Source organism: Oncorhynchus clarkii, chromosome 14 (assembly GCF_045791955.1).
Source record: "Oncorhynchus clarkii lewisi isolate Uvic-CL-2024 chromosome 14, UVic_Ocla_1.0, whole genome shotgun sequence".
Classification (NCBI taxonomy): domain Eukaryota; kingdom Metazoa; phylum Chordata; class Actinopteri; order Salmoniformes; family Salmonidae; genus Oncorhynchus; species Oncorhynchus clarkii.
Window position 1 is genome coordinate 13,583,704 of NC_092160.1, and position 21,947 is coordinate 13,605,650.

A 21,947-nucleotide genomic window follows, 5' to 3' on the forward strand; every position below is an offset into this window, starting at 1 on the left:
ATGTATTTGTGGGACATGATAGAGGGGATGGCAGACAGCGGAGCATACAGAGCTGCTCTGACATAGAGAGAGACAGATGACTTGATCCATTCTCGATGTGAGGAGAGACCAGCCATTGGCGTAACGGTTATCTCCTAGACTCCACCACAGGGCAATCCACAACCCGATTGCCTCAGCACTCTCACCTGACAGACAATAATGCTTATTGTTAGCTTGACCTGGCTGAATGTCACGCTCGCACATTGAATCCCTGGTCTGACAAAATTACCCAATCGATATCAGCTTTAGGGCCCAATGCCTTTGAGAATGGAACGTCTTTTGGATCGGGAAACAGCGATCATCTAGAGAGGGAATTGACAGGTTGGCTATCAGGAGGCTGCACAGGTCAGACATCAATAGCAGGCTTTGTCCTGGAGGACAACAGCACTGTGGTATCTCTCCAATCCATACCCTTCACAAAGATCCTTGGCCCTAAAGGCCACATGAGCTGGATGAAAGCCGTTTGTTGATGAGGTATTGACGAATTTGGGTTAGGGTTATGAGGGTCTTCTGGATGTGCTGCCAACAGCACCTAAACACAGCCTGAAAGATGAAAAGACAAAGCAGATCAAACTTTATTGGGTACAGTTTATGCCTTTCATACTCTAAACATGGTCCAGCAATGGCTAGAGGAAAAGTATGTACCCAGGAGGCTGCTGAGAGGAGAACGGCTCATAATAATGGCTGTAACGGAGCAAATGGAGTGGCATGGACCACCTGGAAACCATGCGTTTGATGTATTTGATACATTCCTCTCATTCCGCTCCACAATGAACAGTGAATTAAATGTGGAGCCAAGCCAAATTGCAATATAGATTTGCAATACTCTGACGAACACCATCGTACACTTAGAAGCAGCTGAAATATTTGAAGTGCCACATAGATTACTTTTTTTTTTTTTTTTAAACAGTAGTTGCAGTTTATAAGGATTCTCACTGAAGTCAAGGCAACTACAACAAGTGAAATTCAGGGTGAGCTTGACTCACAAGGTTTCACTAAGGTTATTCGTTCAACACTAATGCAGACATAACAATGTCGTGAGTCCAGAGGAAGAGTGTCTGTTTGAGAAAGATGAAATGAACGATTCATTAGCAGTGGAGTTGGCTCAAGGCGAGTGTGTCGAAATATCAAAGTGCAACGACGAGCGGTTTTCAACCAGGACAGCATTGGACATCCCATGAATAAAACGTTGTGTCACTTGTAACCTTTGTCTTGTTCTTCCGCTCAGTCCAGCACACTGTCGAGGTAACGACTTTCCTTTAAACATGCATGTCATGATAAACATATTTAGTGAGTGCTCAAAATGATGAAGGATACAATTATAGACACAACAAGACAAGATTAATCATTCAAAAGCAGCCATGTGCTTCAAAACGAAAGGAAAACAATACAGGACAGGAAGTTGCTAAAAATGCTAAAACAGCAGGACAGTCAGTGTACATGATTAAGTAGCATGATTAGATGCCAAGAATATACACAAGATAAATAAATAAGGAATAGAACAATACGTATTTTCAAAGAAAACGGGACTAATTTGGAATGCATGCTAATCTTAAAGCTGCTAATCACTTATGGCTTCAGTTGGGTTGCAGACAGAGAGTATGTGATGCGAGGAGTGCCGAGTAGTTCGTGTTTATTCAGTGCTGAGGCGAGAAAAACAGCACCTGGAGTGTTATGTGTTGAATAATCTGTTATGGGCAGATTCTGAGTGTAGACATGTATGTACAGTCCTAATAGATACATTCCTCCATGAGCTTTCTGGGTACACAGCACCAGCCAGTTGGAGGGGGAGTCTTATCTCTACAGCCTGGGCTCAGATAACCCTTCTGGTGTTCCTCTTGGGGTTTTATCACCAGCGAGCTGAGCATCTAAGCAGCTTTGATGCCAGATCAACCCACATCTGACACCTTCCAGTTCACACAAAAAAACCTCAGAGGGTCAACAAGAACTGCCATTCCCACAAAAGGATAAAAGGTACATTTTCTGAGCGAGTAACTCCTGTCAGATGCATTAAAGTAATAATTCATAGAATGGGGCAATGTTGGCTATGAACACTCAGGGCGGCTCTCCCGTATCGTGACTCACTGAGTCACAGACGACGCCGATGCCACCGTAGCCTATGAGAACAAGGAGGCCATAAAACTTATCCCAACGCCTGAGTGATCGCTGGCACGAACTTGCACGGTCTCGGAGAGCAGAGTACATTGCATGTGAGTGACTGCAACACCTGATGCTCACTCCAGCCCTGAGGCCAGTCCTCGAGGGGGACTGAGTAATCCCGCTTAATGGTCTACGAGGGGACAAGGAGAGATTTGTAATCTTCTCTAGTATTGTCTCACTTTCTCATGCTGAGGATTTGCTATTTGCTTTTGGAGATCAAATTGAGTGTCCAAAACAGAGGACGTTGTGTTTGTTAGCATGACCAGAACAAAGTCAGGTACATTAGGATACAAAACAGGAAACAAAACCGAAGCTGACACACAGTAACTAGAGTTCCTTTAATAACTAGAGTTCCTTTAAAAAGAGTAACTGCCATCGGTGCACACTTCTCTGTAGAAAGTGTTTTACTACTATCAATCCTCTCTCATTTTGTTCTAATTTTAGTGTATATGATATTGGGGAGAGGTATCATGCAATCATGTGCAACCTAGGACTTCAAATGACTGGCAAAGAGCTTGATATTGAGTGCTCATTTGAATGGCACCTATCCATTTGGGATGGGTTATGTCTCTAGGTGATATGCTTCATAACCACTAGCTTTCTTTATCAGGGGCCACGTTTTGACTAATTTTCCACACTCTAATCTAACTATCGGGTAGAAAATAAACAGTCAGGGAGCTGTAAAATCATGGAAATTGATATGCTCCACCTGGCGTTGGTTGGAAGGCGAAGATCAGTGGCTGAGGATGAGTCAACGTGTTAAAATCAGAGCACTCCGCTCCACTCCTCTCTGCTCTGCTTCATCTCTCCTTTCTATTGTCTCCAGTCTCCTGCTTCATCTCTCCTGTTTCCTGTCTTCACTCTCCTTTCTCCTGTCTCCGCCCTCCTCTCTTCTGTCTCCTCTCTCCTGTCTCTTCTCTCCTGCTTCTTTGCTCCTCTCTCCTGTCTCCTCTCTCCTGTCTCCTCTCTCCTGCTTCCTTGCTCCTCTCTCCTGTCTCCTCTTTCCTGCTTCCTCTCTCCTGTCTTATCTCTCCTGTTTCCCCGCTCCTCGCTTGTCTCCTCTCTCCTGTCTCCTCTCTCCTGCTTCCTCTCTCCTGTCTCCTCTCTCCTGCTTCCTCTCTCCTCTCTCCTGTCTCCTCTTTCCTGCTTCCTCTCTCCTGTCTTATCTCTCCTGTTTCCCCGCTCCTCGCTTGTCTTCTCTCTCCTGTCTCCTCTCTCCTGCTTCCTCTCTCCTGTCTCCTCTCTCCTGTCTCCTCTCTCCTGCTTCCTCTCTCCTGCTTCCTCTCTCCTGTTTCCCCACTCCTCTCTTCTGTCTCCTCTCTTCTGTCTCCTCTCTCCTGCTTCCTCTCTCCTTTCTCCTGTAGCCTGTCCCCTGCTTCCTCTCTCCTGTTTCCTGTCATCTCTCTCCTCTCTCCTGTCTCCTCTCTCCTGCTTCCACTCTCCTTTCCCCTGTCCCCATGTCCCCTGCTTCCTCTTTCCGGTTTCCTGTCCTCGCTCACGTCTCTCCTGCTTCCTCTCTCCTGTCTTCTCTCATGTTTCCCTGCTCCTCTCTTCTATCTCCCCTCTCCTGCTTCCTCTCTTCTTTCTTCTATCTCCAGTCCCCTGCTTCCTCTCTCCTGTTTCCTGTCCTCTCTCTCCTCTCTCCTGTCTCCTCTCTCCTGTTTCCCCGCTCCTCTATTCTGTCTCCTCTCTCCTGCTTCCTCGCTCCTCTGTCCTGTCTCCTATCCCCTGCTGCCTCTCTCCTGTTTTCTGTCCTTTCTCTGGTCTCTCAAGTCTCCGCTCTCCTCTCTCCTGTCTGCTCTCTCCTGCTTCCTCGCTCCTCTGTCCTGTCTCCTCTCTCTTGCTTCCTCTCACCTGTCTACTCTCTCCTGTCTCCTCTCTCCTATCTACTGCCTCCTCTCTCCTCTTTCCTCTCTTCTCTCTCCTGTCTCTCTGCTTTCTCTCTCCTCTCTGTCTTCTCTCTCCTCTCTCTTGTCTCCTTTTCCTGCGTCCTCTCTCCTCTCTCTTCTCTCCTGTCTCCTCTTTCCTGCTTCCTTTCTCCTTTTCCTGTCTCCTGCTTCCTCGCTCCCATTCCTGTCCTCTCTCTCCTCTCTCCTGTCTCCTCTCACCTCTCTCCTGCTTTATCTCTCCTCTCTTCTCTCTGTCTCCTCTCTCCTGTCTCATTTCTTCTGTCTCATGCTTCCTCTCTCCTGTCTCCTCTCTTCTCTCTCCTGTCTCCTCTCTCCTGTTTCCTCTCTCATCTCTCTTCTCTCCTCTCTCCTCTGTCTCCTCTCTCCTGCTTCCTCTCTCCATTCTCCTGTCGCATGCTTCCTCTCTCCCATTTCCTGTCCTCTCTCTTCTCTCTCCTCTCTCCTGCTTCCTCTCTCTTCTGTCCTGTCTCCTCTTCCCTGATTCCTCTCTCCTGTCTCCTGTCTCCTGTCTCCTCTCTCCTGTCTCCTGTCTCCTGTCTCCTGTCTCCTGTCGCCGCTCTCCTGTCTCCTCTCTCCTGCTTCATCTCTCCTCTCTCCTGTCTTTTCTCTCCTGTCTTCTGCTTCCTCTATCTTGTTTCCTGTCTTCGCTCTCCTCTCTCCTGCTTTATCTCTCTCCTCTCCTGTCTCCTCTCTCCTGTCTCCCCTCTCCTTTCTCCTGTCCCTCTCTCCTGCTTCCTTTCTCCTCTTTCCTGTCCCCGCGCGGCTCTCTCCTCTCTCTTGTCTCCTTTCTTCTGTCTCCTGTCTCCTGCTTCCTATCTCCTCTCTCCTGTCTCATTTCTCCTGCTTCCTCTATCTTCTCTTCTCTCTCCTGCTTCCTGTCTCTTGTTTCCTGTCTCCTCTCTCCTGTCTCCTCTCTGCTCTCTCGTCTCCTTTCTCCTGTCTCCTTTCCTCTGTCTCCTCTCTTCTCTTTCCTCTCTCCTGTCTCTTCTATCCTGCTCCCTCTTTCCTATCTCCTCTCTCCTGTCTCCCCTCCCCTGTCTCCTCTCATTTCTCGCCTGCCTCCTCTCTCCTGTTTCCTCCTCGGCCAATCCTCTTTACCAGCTCCTGCTTGATATTTCGAGCAAGACGTCCTCTCAGCTACTGCAAACTGTTACAGAAGCTAACGGTGACCTCAATTCTCAGTTCCCTCTCTCCCAGCATGGCACTTCAAAGAAAAACTCAGCCCTGGTGGTATGCTAACATCAGCCCTGGCGGTATGCTAACATCAGCACTGGTGGTATGCTAACATCAGCCCTGGTGGTATTCTAACATCAGCCCTGGTGGTATGCTAACATCAGCCCTGGTGGTATTCTAACATCAGCCCTGGTGGTATGCTAACATCAGCCCTGTTGGTATGCTAACATCAGCCCTGGTGGTATTCTAACATCAGCCCTGGTGGTATGCTAACATCAGCCCTGGTGGTATGCTAACATCAGCCCTGGTGGTATGCTAACATCAGCCCTGGTGGTATTCTAACATCAGCCCTGGTGGTATGCTAACATCAGCCCTGGTGGTATGCTAACATCAGCCCTGGTGGTATGCTAACATCAGCCCTGGTGGTATGCTAACATCAGCCCTGGTGGTATGCTAACATCAGCCCTGGTGGTATTCTAACATCAGCCCTGGTGGTATGCTAACATCAGCCCTGGTGGTATGCTAACATCAGCCCTGGTGGTATGCTAACATCAGCCCTGGTGGTATGCTAACATCAGCCCTGGTGGTATGCTAACATCAGCCCTGGCATAAGAGCTTGTTATAATGACACTGACTTGAGATAATCACATGATGGTTGGTATTCATCATTTTTTATTATATTAGAAGAAGAAAAATACTAGCCTCTGCCAGGAGTTTTGAAAAAGAATGTGTTTAATAACACTTACAGTATGTGCCATCAAGTCAGGCAATTTTGACTTACATTTTTCAGAAATATTTCACATGACATTAATGTAAAGAGGCTGAAATCTGCAAATGTGACAAAGCTTTCAATAATTCAATGGGCCATCAACCCTTGTAAGAAAGGAGGTGTTTTATTGTACAGTTTCCCATCATTACAATAGGGTTTGTTGGCTCTGTGGGAGAAATATGGATTTAACCTCCATAACAATAGAATGCTGCTAGATGAATGTTCTTGAAAATGCATTTCCTTTTTCAAGTCAATATTTGTCATTTGCATCAGCAAGCATTAGCGGTTAACACAAAGCACACATGAGGACAAAGGAGATGAATTTAGCCTTAGTTTTCTCAGTATTACCAAAGCAGCTGATATGTTCTATGTGATTGACTGTAAACACTCAAGAGCCTAAGAAAACAGCACATCAAATGAAGAATGAAGGAAACGAATGTAATCAAATGGTGTGGATTCTAGAAGCATACGCTTGGAATGCATAGATGCAACAGCCTTCAGAGATCTGCAGTGACACTCTTAGTGCTCCCACATAGGTGACATGCTGTGAAAGGGATTGTCATATATCACATGCTTATCCGAAGCCATATTAATTCAGTCCGTGCATGACGGCGAGGGAAAAGTCATCTCGTATTTGAACGATGGTGCTAGTTATCTAAGAGATCAGATTGCCTGCGTGATCAATGAGTGTTTCTCACGAATGGCAGAGCGGATGGGGAGATGTGATTATGCGCAGAAGGGAGCTAATGATTCGCTGGACTAATGAACTTGTTCCAAAGCCATGCAAGCACGGGATAAGAAAGGATTGAATCATACCATCCGACGTTAGCGTGAAGCCAGGGAGTAAGTTGGGAGCTGAAGGCAAAGCCACCAGGAAGAGACTGGGGGAAGGGATTGGAGCCCCAAGGCATACAATTCAATGTGCATGAATTACACTGAAAATACTGTAAATACCAAAGTATCAGAGAGCCCTCCTAGTGCAGCAGAGATCTTAGGATAATGCCCAAGGTGATGGCAGCTTTGTAGGTCAGACCTCATTTTAAAATCTGTTATATACCAGGAATAATATGCTCATTCATCACAGACTTTCATCCAAAGCAATTTACAGTAAACATATTCAAAAGGCATGTGAGGCTTGTGCGGGAATCAAACTCACGGCCCTAGTCATGTTGCAAGCAACACATTCTAACCAACAGAGATATTGCAAAGCACATCTTTACATGTTCTTACAAGTACATGGGCTTTTCATATTGCGTGGGTAATGGGTTTGAGATTCAGATGTTCTAACACTATTTGTTGTCTTGGTCACTGGAGCCAGTAAACACGGAGATGCTTGTAGGCCTACATTGGTCTTGCATCTCTACCTTTACATACAATATCTTCTCGTCAAGTGACATTTTGACTTGCAAATTTCAGAAATATTTCACATGACATTAATGTGAAGAAGCTGAAATCTGCAAATGTGACAAAGCTTTCAATAATTCAATGGGCCATCAACCCTTGTAAGAAAGGAGGGGTTTTATTATACAGTTTCCCATCATTACAATAGGGTTTGTTGGCTCTGTGGGAGAAATATGAGGAGAACAGGAAGGATGGTAATTATTTTCAGACCAAGCTAAATGCTTTCAGAATATGTGAATTTGTCACAAATGGTCCCTCTTGAAATATTCCATACTCCATGAAAACTATAGCAAATGGCATTAAGGATTTAACCTCCATAACAATCAAATGCTGCTAGATGAATGTTCTTGAAAATGCATTTCCTTTTTCAAGTCACTATTTGTCATTTGCATCAGTAAGCATTAGTGGTTAACACAAAGCACACATGAAGACAGAGGAGATATAAACTCCTTTCTGTGCTTGCAAACATTGCCGCACGAAGGCAACGCATGCAAGAACACGTTTACATGTTGCTTATGAGTGCATTTCACACTACTTGTGGATTATGATTGTATTTTAAGGCTTGTATGAATGTCCTGCTTAATATAATGTTTGTGTCATCAATGCAAATCAACTGCATTATACTTTTAAATAAAACACGTGAACTTCAACCAGTAAAATGACTCTTTGGCTAGCTTTTGCTACAGCCTATGTCAATGAGCGTTAGCATTCTAGCTAACAACTGATGCATCCAAAATAGTTATTAAGATCACAACTAAATATAATCTTATCAACAGTTCAAGCAAAAATCAAAACATCATTGTAAGCATATGAGAACCCATAAAAGTGATTTTGTTTCGAAGTAATACAAATGGCGATGGTTTGCTTACTGCAGCCAAGAGTCGCGTGCATCAGTGCGTGACGTCAGTGTGTGGTGAACTGGAAAAGGGTCTATACAGAGATTCAAATAAAGACCCATACCTCACTCATATTCTGAATGTTCTTGAAAACGTATTTTCCTTTTTGAACTCAATATTTATCATTCGCAACAGCGAGAATTTGTATTTAATTTTTAACACTAACACTAACCCAGTCCCCAATAACCAGTCTCTGGAAGGATCACCACCGAGAGGACAATTGATGCTAATCTGATGCTCTAGATTCTAGGGGAATTCTTTGATGTTACCTGACACCATTGTGGTTCTAGTTGATTTAGCATGGATTGCAGTGATATGTACCCTACTGTATATCTTGCTCGCGTTTCAGCCTCACATGTGACTCCCTTTCAAACAGAGAAGAATGGCATTAACAGAGAGCTGGAACCATCCACTTAAGTAGTTTAGCGATGGCTTTGAAAATACCGAGAGAGGAATGCTACCTCAGAGGATATTGCACTTGTCCTCCGTGTGAATGGGGTAGTGCAGTTGTCAGAGCAAGTAAACGGTTGTACAAAGAGATCTAATGCAGAGCTGTGCTGGACTGGGAGCAACGCCACCATTTCCACGCACGTAGAAAATAGCATTACAACGAATGCCAATCTCCAAGGGAGGGCTACAGACCTGAGCTCTTGGTTGCCAAATTCACAATGCAAGCTCAAATATATAATGTAGATATAACAGGTTAAGCTATTCTGAGTAATGAAACATAAAACCTTTATGCTAGTTAATCAAAGTTATGCGATAATTGAGACAATGACGTGTACATGTAGAGTTGTTAATCACATAACAGTTGTGAAATGTGTTTCACAGATGCTAACTTCACAGGTACTGATTGGGAGGTGTCTATTTACAAGGTGTGAGGTAATAGCATATGTGCAGGTGACATGCAAGTTCTGCCTAGGATGGTTATGGGGTTATAGTCCTAGACACATTAGTGAATCTATACGTCTATGTAGATCTTTGAAAGCCAGACACAGTGGTGAATCTATACGTTTATGTAGATCTTTGAAAGCCAGACACAGTGGTGAATCTATACGTCTATGCAGATCTTTAAAAGCCATTTTCCATCACCCTCTTTTATCTTGTAATTTAGTTTGTATGGATTTGATTACCTGTCATTTTAATTAAAAAGCCTAATTCTCTTTGCCCTACTTTCCAAACAAATCAAGTCATGTTTCAGAGGCAATTATATGGAAGCCTCGAAAAGTATGAGTTGTGCAAAATATTCCCGGAGTGACATCAGCTTAATTCCTTTTAACCACCACACCTGGCAAAACAAGTGAATAGGAACACAACTACGCTTGCACAAGCAATTCATAATTAGGACCTGAATGATTTGTAAGTTGACTGCGTGCCCCTGGGAATCATCTAATGCATAAACAGTTTGGCGTGGGCGTCTATAACTAGCTACATCCAGATGAACCCATCTGAATAGGTCTTCTAATTGACAGCTAGATTCCGAATTGGGGGTATGCTAATGTAGTGAGCTTGATCTAATGACAGTTACACTTATTTTACCTCCTCCATCATAGGGGGATCAGTCCTCAAAACAATGGTGATTTAAATATATTTGAAACTTTTTCAATTAATTATTCTACATAAATTGAGGTTGAGCAAGTTTTTAAAAATACAGAGGCACGCAGAGGATGCTGATAATGGTGGGAAACAGCGACATATCAAAAGCATAGAAATGACCTGAGTCAAGGGAATTAAAAGAGCAAAAAGCAGCGGAGCAACAATTGAACTTTGGGGGATTCCATTTCTTCTTTAGTGCAAGGGCTAGGATGAAGTACATGTAATGCCTTTCGCTAGCCCAGGCATGACGAACACAGTTAAATACTGTGTTTGCTTTCTCTGAGTCAGGAGGAATCCTGGTAGATCCACTCAGACAGCATTCAGGTCAAAAGGGGTGACTGGAGGGGAGAATGTTCACATCAACTTAACATCCATTTCCACACTATTGTCCTCCTGGAGTTCAAGTCTGGTATTGTGTCGGAAATATGCAACAGAAATGACATGCCAACTTGTCATTATGTTGATTTGATTAAAGCATAGATGATAGAAACGTCTTTCTGTATCAAAGTAGTATTGGATTATTTGATAATTGGGGTGCAAGTCAGACAGGAATTATAATTGAGTTATTTTAATATAAAAGTACACGATTCTTCCTCGAAGGAAAGGCATTCTGCAGACCTCTATTTTAGGTTAATTAGGTCCGGTTGCATTCCCTTGTCCTTCATAGATGCTTTAATTGTTTACCTATTATCTCATTGCAGCATGACATGTGTTAGCAGCAGACTGGCTGATTATATTTAGGCCTTGGTACCAAAATGAACGCTGAGGGATTTAAAGGTTCTAGCTGTGCCCTTTAACAACCCTGGAGCATTGGACTAAACAGATTTCTCTTTAGAATGAATACAAAGGAGAAAACTATGTTAGCACACAGCATTAGATATTAATACATTTTGTTAATGTACGCTCTAATCTGTACTATACTGCTGTTCTCTGTAGAGGGCTACTTTATGCCCCATTTGAGTTTGGAAATGTTTTGTCTAAAGGGTATAGTGCCCTTCGGCTGCATAGTTCCAGCCTGTCACATTGTGTCTCGTTCAGTCTGGCTGAACCCTCTCATCTTCCTGCATCTCCTCAGAACTGAAGGCTCTTGTTAAGCACAAAGCTTGTAAAAGTCACCGAACACAGACTTTTATTCAGCATTTACTCAGCGTGGTGTTTAAGTTTATCTCACATCCTGTGAAGTGGGCCCTCTTGACTCCTCAGTTACCTCAGTATCAGTGGGTTGGTGTTCTCCGCCTCGCTGCCGTCCATGACCGTTTACCCAGTGACACAAGCATTATAACTTATGAAGGTCCGCAATGGTCTTCTGTGATCTCTGGCAGGCAACCAAGTGAACCACCCCGGACTGCCCATGGTTGCTACAGCACGCTCCACTAAAGACAGTGCTTATCTGAGGAAGCAGAGAAAATCCATCAGCCCTAAACTCTATTTGAAGGCAGCAAGTGGTACTGTAGGCCTACTCCTCCTATGATTGTGGTGAAAAGAGTATACAACTGTCCAAATGACATCATCATTGTGCGCCAAATAGATTCTGTCTATATGCCCCCTTCAAGAATACTAGATGTATTCCCCTACACACTCATACCACTGTGGGTGAATCCTACTTTATTGCAAATGTGACTCTTGGTTGTGGTATACAGTGAACCATGGGTGATCTGTGTCCTCTGCAGGTAGATTGGTGTGAGCCTCACGGTGATACATGCGTTCGGTCCTGCTCGCTCATCTCCACACTGAAAGTCTGTGAGCTGCAGTCCAACAATAATGACGGAGAATGGGTGATAAAACGCAGCAATGTTGAACCTCCGGCCTCCGTTTTCCGTCTTCCCACGGGAGATTTACTTAGATATGGTGGCTCAGCCGCCCTGTTCCTCCCCCATCCCCCTTCACCAACACATAAAAACCCCCAGTCTCATTACCGCCTGTCTGCAGGCCAAATCCCTCAGCCCTTGGGGCCCTTTTATATTGTCGTTCGTCCGTCCGTCGCCCCCCCCCCCCCCCCCCCCTCCATTCACCCACCACCGATAGATATATAATTCCAGATTATACCTTTGCACGCTGTTATGGTTTTGGGAGCTGCATCACTGGGTGGGAAATGGTGGATGTGTGTGGGGAGGCAAACTATTCTGCTGGGGAGTAGAGATTAAGTGGAGAATTGATCTAGCTCTTGCAATACATGTGAAAAAGCAAACTACTTCCCTGTGGTCAGTGTTTTTTATTTATTTATTTAAATCAACCAAGCTATTTCTTGGCTGTTTGAACAAACTGCTGTGTGCTTTAGGTTGGTGCCTGCTATGTGTCTAGCTATGCAAAGACCGTTGCTTTCACAATATCCTACCACCTGACCCTTCTTGAGAGGTAGCTTGAAGGAACAGCACAGTATTGCTGCACCCAAAGCATGACGTTCTATGGAAGATCCTTACTGTCATAGTGTTGTCTATCACTATGTAACAATGAACCACATTTTGGAAGTAGCAAGACTCTCTGCAGGATTCCTACTGTTCAAATAATAGATTTAATAATAATAGATTTATACAGTTCTTTTCATTACAGTAAATAAAGAATCTCAAAACAAAACAAAAATGAAGTTACTAATTATTAATGAAGATATATATAGTTCATGTGGGGCTAGATCGAGGGTCATGTGAAGGGTGACAGATGGAGGAGAAGGAACACACAGTCCTTGAGCTGGTCCCGCTGCTCCCCGCAAACGCCACCTGTGTCTGGGCTCGGCAGGGGCCGCCGTCACCGCCCTCGCAGTCCTTCAGAAAGGACAGCAACCTTCTTACACACGCACACGCACAGGCACACACACACACACACACACACACACACACACACACATAAAAGAACACACACACACATAAAAGAACACACAGAAATGTTTTATATTTAACCTTTATTTAACCTGTTGAAGCCAGGAGTTTTAACTAGGCAAAGCAGTTAAGAACAAATTCTTACAATGACGGCCTACTGACATAAAGGAACACACAGACTTAAAGGAACACACAGACATAAAGGAACACACAGACATAAAGGAACACACAGACATAAAGGAACACACAGACATAAAGGAACACACAGACATAAAGGAACACACAGACATAAAGGAACACACAGACATAAAAGAACACACAGACATAAAGGAACACACAGACATAAAGGAACACACAGACATAAAGGAACACACAGACATAAAGGAACACACAGACATAAAGGAACACACAGACATAAAGGAACACACAGACATAAAGGAACACACAGACATAAAGGAACACACAGACTTAAAGGAACACACAGACATAAAAGAACACACAGACATAAAGGAACACACAGACGTAAAGGAACACACAGACATAAAAGAACACACAGACATAAAGGAACACACAGACGTAAAGGAACACACAGACATAAAAGAACACACAGACATAAAATAACACACAGACGTAAAGGAACACACAGACATAAAGGAACACACAGACATAAAGGAACACACAGACATTCACACTTAGTGGTGCATGTGCAGTGCTATCGGAAAGTATTCAGAGCCCTTGAGTTTTTCCACATTTTGTTATGTTACAGCCTTATTCCAAAATGTATTTTATTTTTAAACAATCCACAGCATTCTACACACAATATCCCATAATGACAAAGCAAAAACAGGTTTCTAGAACATTTAGCAAATTTATTAAACAGAAATGCCTTAATTACATAAGTATTCAGACCGTTTGCTATGAGACTCGAAATTGAGCTCAAGCGCATCCTGTATCCACTGATCATCCCTGAGATGTTTCTACAACTTAGTTGGAGTCCACCTGTGGTAAATTCAATTGATTGGACATGATTTGGAAAGGCACACACCTGTCTATATAAGGTCCCATAGTTGAAGGTGCATGTCAGAGAAAAAAACAAGCCATGAGGTCGAAGGAATTGCCCTTAGAGCTCCGAGACAGCATTGTGTCGAGGTACAGATCTGGGGAAGGGTACCACAACATTTCTGCAGCATTGACGGTCCCCAAGAACACAGAGGCCTCCATCATTCTTAAATTGAAGAAGTTTGGAACCACAAAGATTCTTCCTATAGCTGGCCTCCCTGCCAAATTAGCAATCGGAGGAGAAGGGCCTTGGTCAGGCAGGTGACCAAGAACCCGATGGTCACACTGACAGAGCTCCAGAGTTCCTCTGTGGAGATGGGAGAACTTTCCAGAAAGACAACCATCTCTGCAGCACTCCACAAATCAGGCCTTTAGGGTAGAGTGGCCAGACGGAAGCCACTCCTAAGTAAAAGGCATGACTGCCCGCTTGTATTTTGCCAAAGGGCACCTAAAGACTGTCAGACCATGAAAAACAAGATTCTCTGTTCTGATGAAACCAAGATTGAACTCTTTGGCCTGGATGCCAAGCGTCACATCTGGAGGAAACCTGGCACCATCTCTATGGTAAATCATGGGGGTGGCAGGATCATGCTGTGGAGATGTTTTTCAGCGGCAGGGACTGGGAGACTAGTCAGGATCGAGGCAAAGGATGGATGGGGTAAAGTACAGATGGATCCTTGATGAAAACCTGCTCCAGAGCGCTCAGGTCCTCAGACATGGGGCGAAGGTTCACCTTCCAACAGGACAACGACCCTAAGCACACAGCCAAGACAACGCAGGAGTGGCTTCGGGACAAGTCTATGAATGTCCTTGAGTTGCCCAGCCAGAGCCTGGACTTGAACCCAATCTGAAAATACCTGTGCAGCAGTTCTCCCTATTCAACCTGACAGAGCTTGAGAGGATCTGCACAGAAGAATGTGAGAAACTCCCCAAATACAGGTGAGCCAAGCTTGTAGCGTCACACCCAAGAAGACTCGATGCTGTAATCGCTGCCAAAGGTGCTTCAACAAAGTACTGAGTAAAGGGTCTGAATACTTTTGTAAATGTAATATTTCCATATATTTTATTTTTTATAAATGTGCAAAAATGTCTTAAACCTGTTTTCTCTTTGTCATTATGGGGTATTGTGTGTAGATTGATGACGGGAAAAATGGTTTAATACATTTTAGAATAAGGCTGTAATGTGACAAAATGTGGAAAAAGTCAAGGGGTCTGAATACTTTCTGAATGCACTGTACATGGACAGGAGTGCCATTGGCAGGAACGGAGAATCCCACACAACCCACTCACAAACACATACATAGTCACATTCTGACAAGAGTGGTACATTTTGTTCTCTGCCAGTAACACCCACACGGAGCCACCTCCAAACACCCACACACAACAGGAGGTTGGGGGTACCTTAATTGGGGAGGACGAGCTCGTGGTAATGGCTGGAGCGAAATTGGTTGAATTGTATCAAATACATCAAACATGTGTTTCCATGTGTTTATTCCATTCCATTTGCTCCATTCCGGTCATTATTTTGAGCCGTCCTCCCCTCAACAGCCTCTTCTGCCACACACACACACACAAGCAAAAGACAGCTACTGTGTACTCACATGCACACGCACACACACACACACACACACACACACACACACGCTCACACACACACACACACACACACACGCTCACACACACACACACACACACACACACACACACACACACACACACACACACACACACACTCACACTCACACTCACACACACACACACACACACACACACACACACACACACACACACACACACACTCACACTCACACTCACACTCACACACACACACACCCTGTCAAGTGTGCCATTTCATCCACTCTTCCAATCACTCTCACACTCTCCACCAAGTCCACTGCATGCCTTTACGTAACACGGCACATTTTAGGCCAACACGTGACCTTGCTCATCCACAACTTCAAATTCTCCTGATCCCTTTCAATTTCAACTCTTTGTGCACGATGCACACTCACTCCTTTCACCATTAAAAATTGGCCCTCTGGACTGAACTGAGGAGACCCTTTTAAGCTCTGTTGAGTTGGCGCCCGTCAGCGCCTGTTAGCTAGCCGCAACACACAGACTCCTCTCAGTAAATGTGGCCGAAAGGCCTCAGCAACCAGACCATTTCCATTAGCACTTAGGCTACACAGCTGGTAGGGAGTGGCACCACTAGGACTAAAGGGATGGTGGCTGTCTCATGCTGTTCCGCTGCAACTTTGTCACAATCAGATGAGCTAATTGGCCTGGGGAGCTGAGATTAAGCGTACGGTGTGATGGGAGAAGAGGAACAGAACAGCGTTGCTAAGAGAAAATGGTATTAATTAAAAGCCGATAACGTTCAGATGCCATCGTCAACAGTAATAAAGACAAGCAAAGCTGAGAATATACAGTATACCTATGAAAGTTGTTTTGTCGGAAGCCAGGGTTTCCATGTAGGTTTTCTGACTTATTAACAGCCAAGGGCCAGGAAAGGGCCATATTGTGTGAAATCAATTCTAATTACAACATTGCACACACAGAGATGGTAAAACCATGACAAAATAATGTACTTAGGATTTAACTGGACTGTGTGCTAGAGTTGTCTGTCACTATGTAACAATGAACCACATGTTGGAAGTAGCAAGACTCTGCAGGATTTCTATTTTTCAGATGATGATAATAATAAAAATAATAATAATAGTAGATTTATAGAGTTATTTTCATTACAGTACATGAAGAATCTCAAAACAAATGTGTGTGCAAGTTGGAAACATCTTCCCAGGCGTCTGGCAACCGCGGAGAGTGTTCACTCAAACGGGTGAGATCAGTGACGGTGGCGCTTACCTTGTAGAGAAGTTCAATACATTGTTGAGACGGGATATTCTTTATTCTGACCTTGAGTGAAAATATTAGTTAGAGTGAAATATTTGTTCCCCACGATGCCTCAATGTTTTTTTGTCCTTCGTAGAAGTCACTGCAACGAGTCTGCTCTTCAATACAGCTCATCACAGCCTTGCCTTTCATCAGCTCTCTAAAAGTAACTGTTTTCTTCAGCCGTGAATGCATTACATTATAAGGGTTTTTGTAGAAAGGTCAATCGTTTTATGGCCTCATTCAGATTTAGCTTTGTATTCAGCTTGCTTCCAAATGGCTTACATTTAAAGACACGATGTAACATCACACCCCACTCATTATACAATGAATACAGTGGATCATAATTGGAAATGGAAGCATCTAAGGGTTACAATATTATAGGTGGGGGGATTGTGCCATTTTGAACAGATCATTTTTCATTACAAATCTATGTGGTCTCCAATGCTAAGGAGAGAAACTCCATTTAATTTAATTCACCACTATTTCACCCCTACGTGTAATGTATCATCAAAATTGGTGTTCAATGGCACGTTATATGACATCCACTGTAGAATGAAACTGTTAAGACTGATGTGTAAAGCAACGAGGAGACCTCAAAGGACCCTTTGTGAGATGTCGACAAAACCTAGTCCTAGTCGTTTGTTTGCTATGCTAACTCGCTAATGAAACACCAAATTTGACAGTGTGTTTATGAATTAACGTTCTCTTCTCAGGACGAGGTGCTGTAGTTTTGCCTAATTCCTGCTTGCCAGCATCAGAATGCATGGTGGAGAGTAGCCAGCGACCCCGAAGGTCATGGCAGGCAATCTCATACATTTCGGGTTGAAACCAGATGGCCGTGTGTTCTCTTCCTCCTCTGGAGAGCTAGGTGCAGCCTGGCTTGTCGGAACTTTGCACAGATTGGATCAAGACAGCGGGACTAATGCTGAAAGAGTAAGCCTTTTGGACCGGGAAAGGTTCGGGAAGGATGGGGTGTGGTGGAGCCATCTCCACTGCATCTTCCTCTGTCATCAGGGAGGCCCAGTTCTCATTAAAATACATTTCAAGCGAGTTGGGGCATGAGCGGTGTGGTGTGTGAGGGTGTCTGGGTATCCATGGGCGGCCGTGAGAGAGAGAGCGAGAGCACAGGCATGGGTCCAGCTGTTGGAGGAGAGTATGTGAAGTTTCCGTACTGAATACACAATGTCTCATGCCTCGACACGCTCCGTGTCAGACCTCGATGTGAGGAGAATACACATTGGAGCAGCCCTCTGCAATCTGACTCTCACTCTAAATGTAGTATTCGACTTTTACATCTTTTAAAGTGTTATGTAGACATTCTTTAATCTATTATTCGTGAGTGTATTTTGCTGAAATGTGTGGTCTTGATTTTAGGAAAATACACAAGCATCCTTCTCAGGAACATCAAAAAGGTAGCGAAGTGGATTTGTTTAATTTGACAGAGTAAGTGATCTGATTGTCCTAGTGTGATTTTTTTGTCATAATGCTCAGAGCAGCTGGCATAGTGTCCGTTTTGCAGGTTAAGCAAACCGCTTAATTATGACGAGGGGAACACTTTCCAAAAAGTTGGGAAGGAAAACATGCTCAAGTCCCAGATGTGACCTATATGACCTGTCACCACTTACAACTACTTCAGCCAAATGTCTGCACGGAATAAACCATTCGATGTTAATCAACTCCCCTCTTCTCCATTTATAATAACTGCCTGCGTTTTTGTCTTCATGTTCTCTTTTCCTTCCCAATAGTCCAAAGTTTCGACATACAGTATGTAAATGTCCATCTGCTTGGTCAATGCAGAGTATGCATGAGCAATTGGTCTCTGAGGTAATGCCTATTCACTTGGCTTTTGGCAAGCCTGTCCAGCCTCTTTTCACTTCGGAATAGAAGTGATCCAGTGACGCACTCCAGGGCTACGGTATATTCCGTAATGAAATCCAAATGTCATTGAATAAGACTTCATTGAATAAGACTTCTCTGTGCTCTTTTTTTTCTAGCATATCTAACAAGCCCGACCAGGGGTAGAGATCAATGAGAGGATGTCCTATTATCTGCTTATTATCAGCTATCTTCAAATCCTGCCACAGAACTCCAAGCCATAAAAAAATACCTTTGTTCTCAAGTCTTGACCCACTGTCCAGTTGGAACATTTGTGTGTAGCTCAGCCTCTGACAGAGATAGCCATGGCCGAAGAGTCCAACGCAAAGCGCATCAAAAGGAAATCATTTAGAGGTTCTTTAAATGGGTTCACATTCGGAGTTGTTGTTTCCTCTGTTGTTCAATACTGTACTGTGGGTTCCCTCATAACAGACCCATGACTGACACGTCTTCCCCCCCCTTTCGTTCACCTCTAAAGGAGCTACCAAAGACATGGGGAAAATGCTGGGTGGGGAAGAGGCTGAGAAGGATCCTGATGCGGAGAAAAAGGAGGAGGAAAGACAAGAGGCACTTCGGCAACAGGAAGAGGAGAGGAAGGCAAAATATGCAAAAATGGAATCGGAGAGAGAAAACGTCCGACAGGGCATCAGGGATAAGGTAAAAATGTAATCCTGTTAAATTATGAATCTTATTTAAATATATTCAATCCCATTGCAAGTTTCATACTCACATGTGATTGCCTCCCGAAGCAAAACTCATGCATACATTATCGATGTGTGTGTGTTTATATGTATGTCTGTCTGTCTGTGCATAAACAAACAATGCACTATGCTTGTTGAATTCCTATTTGATAATTATTTCCATGTCATCCAATGTTGAAAATCTGGTAGCTTGGTTCAGTAGCGGTGTCTTTTGAGCTTGGCAAGAAAAGAGTGACTTGATATAACCTCAGAGAAACATGCTTTAGAGTTGGAGAAGTAGCCGTAAGCTTGAGTGAGTCATGAGAGCCCTTGCTTTGGAGAGAGACAGAAATGACAAAGTGCAGCTTCAGCAAGTGTTGGAAACCGAAGACTGTGGAGACTGACTAAATGTCTTCTTAGCAAAGACTAATTTCTCAAGCAAGATTTTATCTAGGACTGTCTGGGAGTGGTCTGAGTAGGGAGGGGAAAACTGAAAACTAGCTGTTATTGGCAGAGGATTGGAACTCTTTCTTATTGGTCTATTAAAGTGGAACTGGCAGCATTTTAGCAATATGAAATCTTATTCAAATCTGTTCATATAGACCCCCAGGAAGAATATGACAAGCAAGCACTCATGGTCATTTTCATGTATTTCAAAATGTAATGTTAAAATTCTCTAGCAATATAGAGTGGGAAAGCAGCCATGCGCTAAGACAATTAATAAAACCATCGGTCTTGTCCGGGAGTCTACATGGACCGATGCGCATAGCCAATCAGAGCTACAGTAGACCTATATGCAAATAATCAATTTGGTACACTGGCCATTTATTTAACCAGGCACGTCAGTTAAGAACAAATTCTTATTTTCAATGACGGCCTAGGAACAGTGGGTTAAATGCCTTGTTCAGGGACAGAACGACATATTTTTACCTTGTTGGGGATTCGATCTTAAAACCTTTCGGTTACTAGGCCAATGCTCTAACCACTAGGCTACCTGCCGCCCCATAACTCACTTTGAACTGGACTGTGTTTACAGGCAACAGGGTGAGTTTAGATCATTAGAACGCATTCGCCAAAATACACAAAATACACCTGAATGGATTTCTGCAAATACATAAACACCACGGGAGTCCTATTCATCAAACAACCAAGAAAAAGGTAGACTCTCTGTCCCTCGGTTGCCTATGCACATCAATAATAACAACAATATCAACAAATAATGCTAGCCAGAGCAAGATTGGCTAAAATCGAACGAGGGAACATTATTTAAACCCTCAAACCTTTTTTTAATCTAGTTGACCGTCAAAATTGCACAGATAAACAATTGGGAATAGTAGACTGCTCGTCCTTCTGCAGCTTGCCTGCCAAGGCATGCTTGTCTTAACCCACCTTTTGACAACTGAATGGGAACTTGCCTGCCCATTTGATCGATGTCAAATACATTTGATTGACAACAAAGACATATGCTAACTGTGGATATCGTTCAAGTTCAGTATAGCAAGCTAGTTACAGTAGTAAAGCGATTCACATTTCATGCGAGCTAACCATGACACCTGCATCTCTAGCTGTAGCAACTGAAAAATTATATGACATCATCCCAGCAGCTAGCTAAGTAATGTTATGCCTGGTGTTTTTAGCTTGCTAAATAAATAGATATGCTATCCCAGGGGTGTCAAACTCAATCAGCGAAAGGGCCATATTGAAAAAAACTCAACGAAATTGCAGGCCAGACATAACCTATTTGATTTTTTTTTTTACATGCAACTGCAAACCCAATGGCCCTTTATAATGTCTGTATATAGCATTTTAACACTAAAATTAAATATACATTATATTTGTCCAGCCTTTGCTGCTATGTTTGCAGATGTGCATAATATGCTCCAACTCTAATCAAAAAGTATGTAATAACTCCAAATAACAAAAACGTAGCAAGATTGTTGCAACATTTAAACTTAAAACTAGTTTTATTTTTTTGCACTGCTCCGGTGCGGCCAGACTAGGCTACTGATCAATTGTTGCTGTAATAGGCCTCCATGTTTCTCCTTTGCATGGTGTTTTGTTGCAGGTTTAGTTTTTAGATTATTCATTGTCAAGCTTTAAAATACGAAGACAGACTGCAACATTTTAGGAGCCGAGCTAGGACTGGCGTGTGTCTGTACACTTTCCCTCCGCTGCGCGCTGTAAACGGGACACATGGAAGCAGTGCAATTGAAGTTGAATTCACCAATATGAGCGCATCAGGCTGTAATTTAATAAAGTAGATGACTCAAAAACCGTTGACTCATTTATACTCGTTTGTGTGTCCTATTCAGCCCACTGGCCTTGTTTGACACATGTGCATTAGCTTATTAGCCACGTTATGACAGACTTGTGTTCATTGCCCTTGCTAGTTTGATTGTATTGACATTTCCAGCCTTAGTCGTCCGTTTTTGTTTAAAAAATGGAGTCAATAAAACTGAACAGTGCATGCCAAATGGCAGCAAGCAATGTACCAGGCCAGCGGTGATTTACAACCTGATAGCAATATTTCTTGCACTACCAAGAAATGTATTGTGGTGAATTATAGTAATCATGGATTTAACTGCATCCATCTATTCTGCCAACAATGCCTTAATGTACATGGATCAAATATAACCTATATTTTAACAACTTATAAAGTTGGTTTTGAAGCATAAACTGGGAAT

At 43.4% G+C, this 21,947-nt stretch overlaps 1 protein-coding gene across 1 annotated transcript in view; it reads left to right on the top strand.

The window, feature by feature from the left end:
* LOC139366320 (complexin-1-like) overlaps positions 1-21,947 on the top strand; it is a 63,608-nt gene that overhangs the window by 27,950 nt on the left and 13,711 nt on the right. The window contains exon 3 of the mRNA XM_071103676.1: positions 19,062-19,240. Coding sequence (XP_070959777.1) covers positions 19,062-19,240 — 179 coding nt within the window. The remainder of the gene's footprint in view (positions 1-19,061; positions 19,241-21,947) is intronic.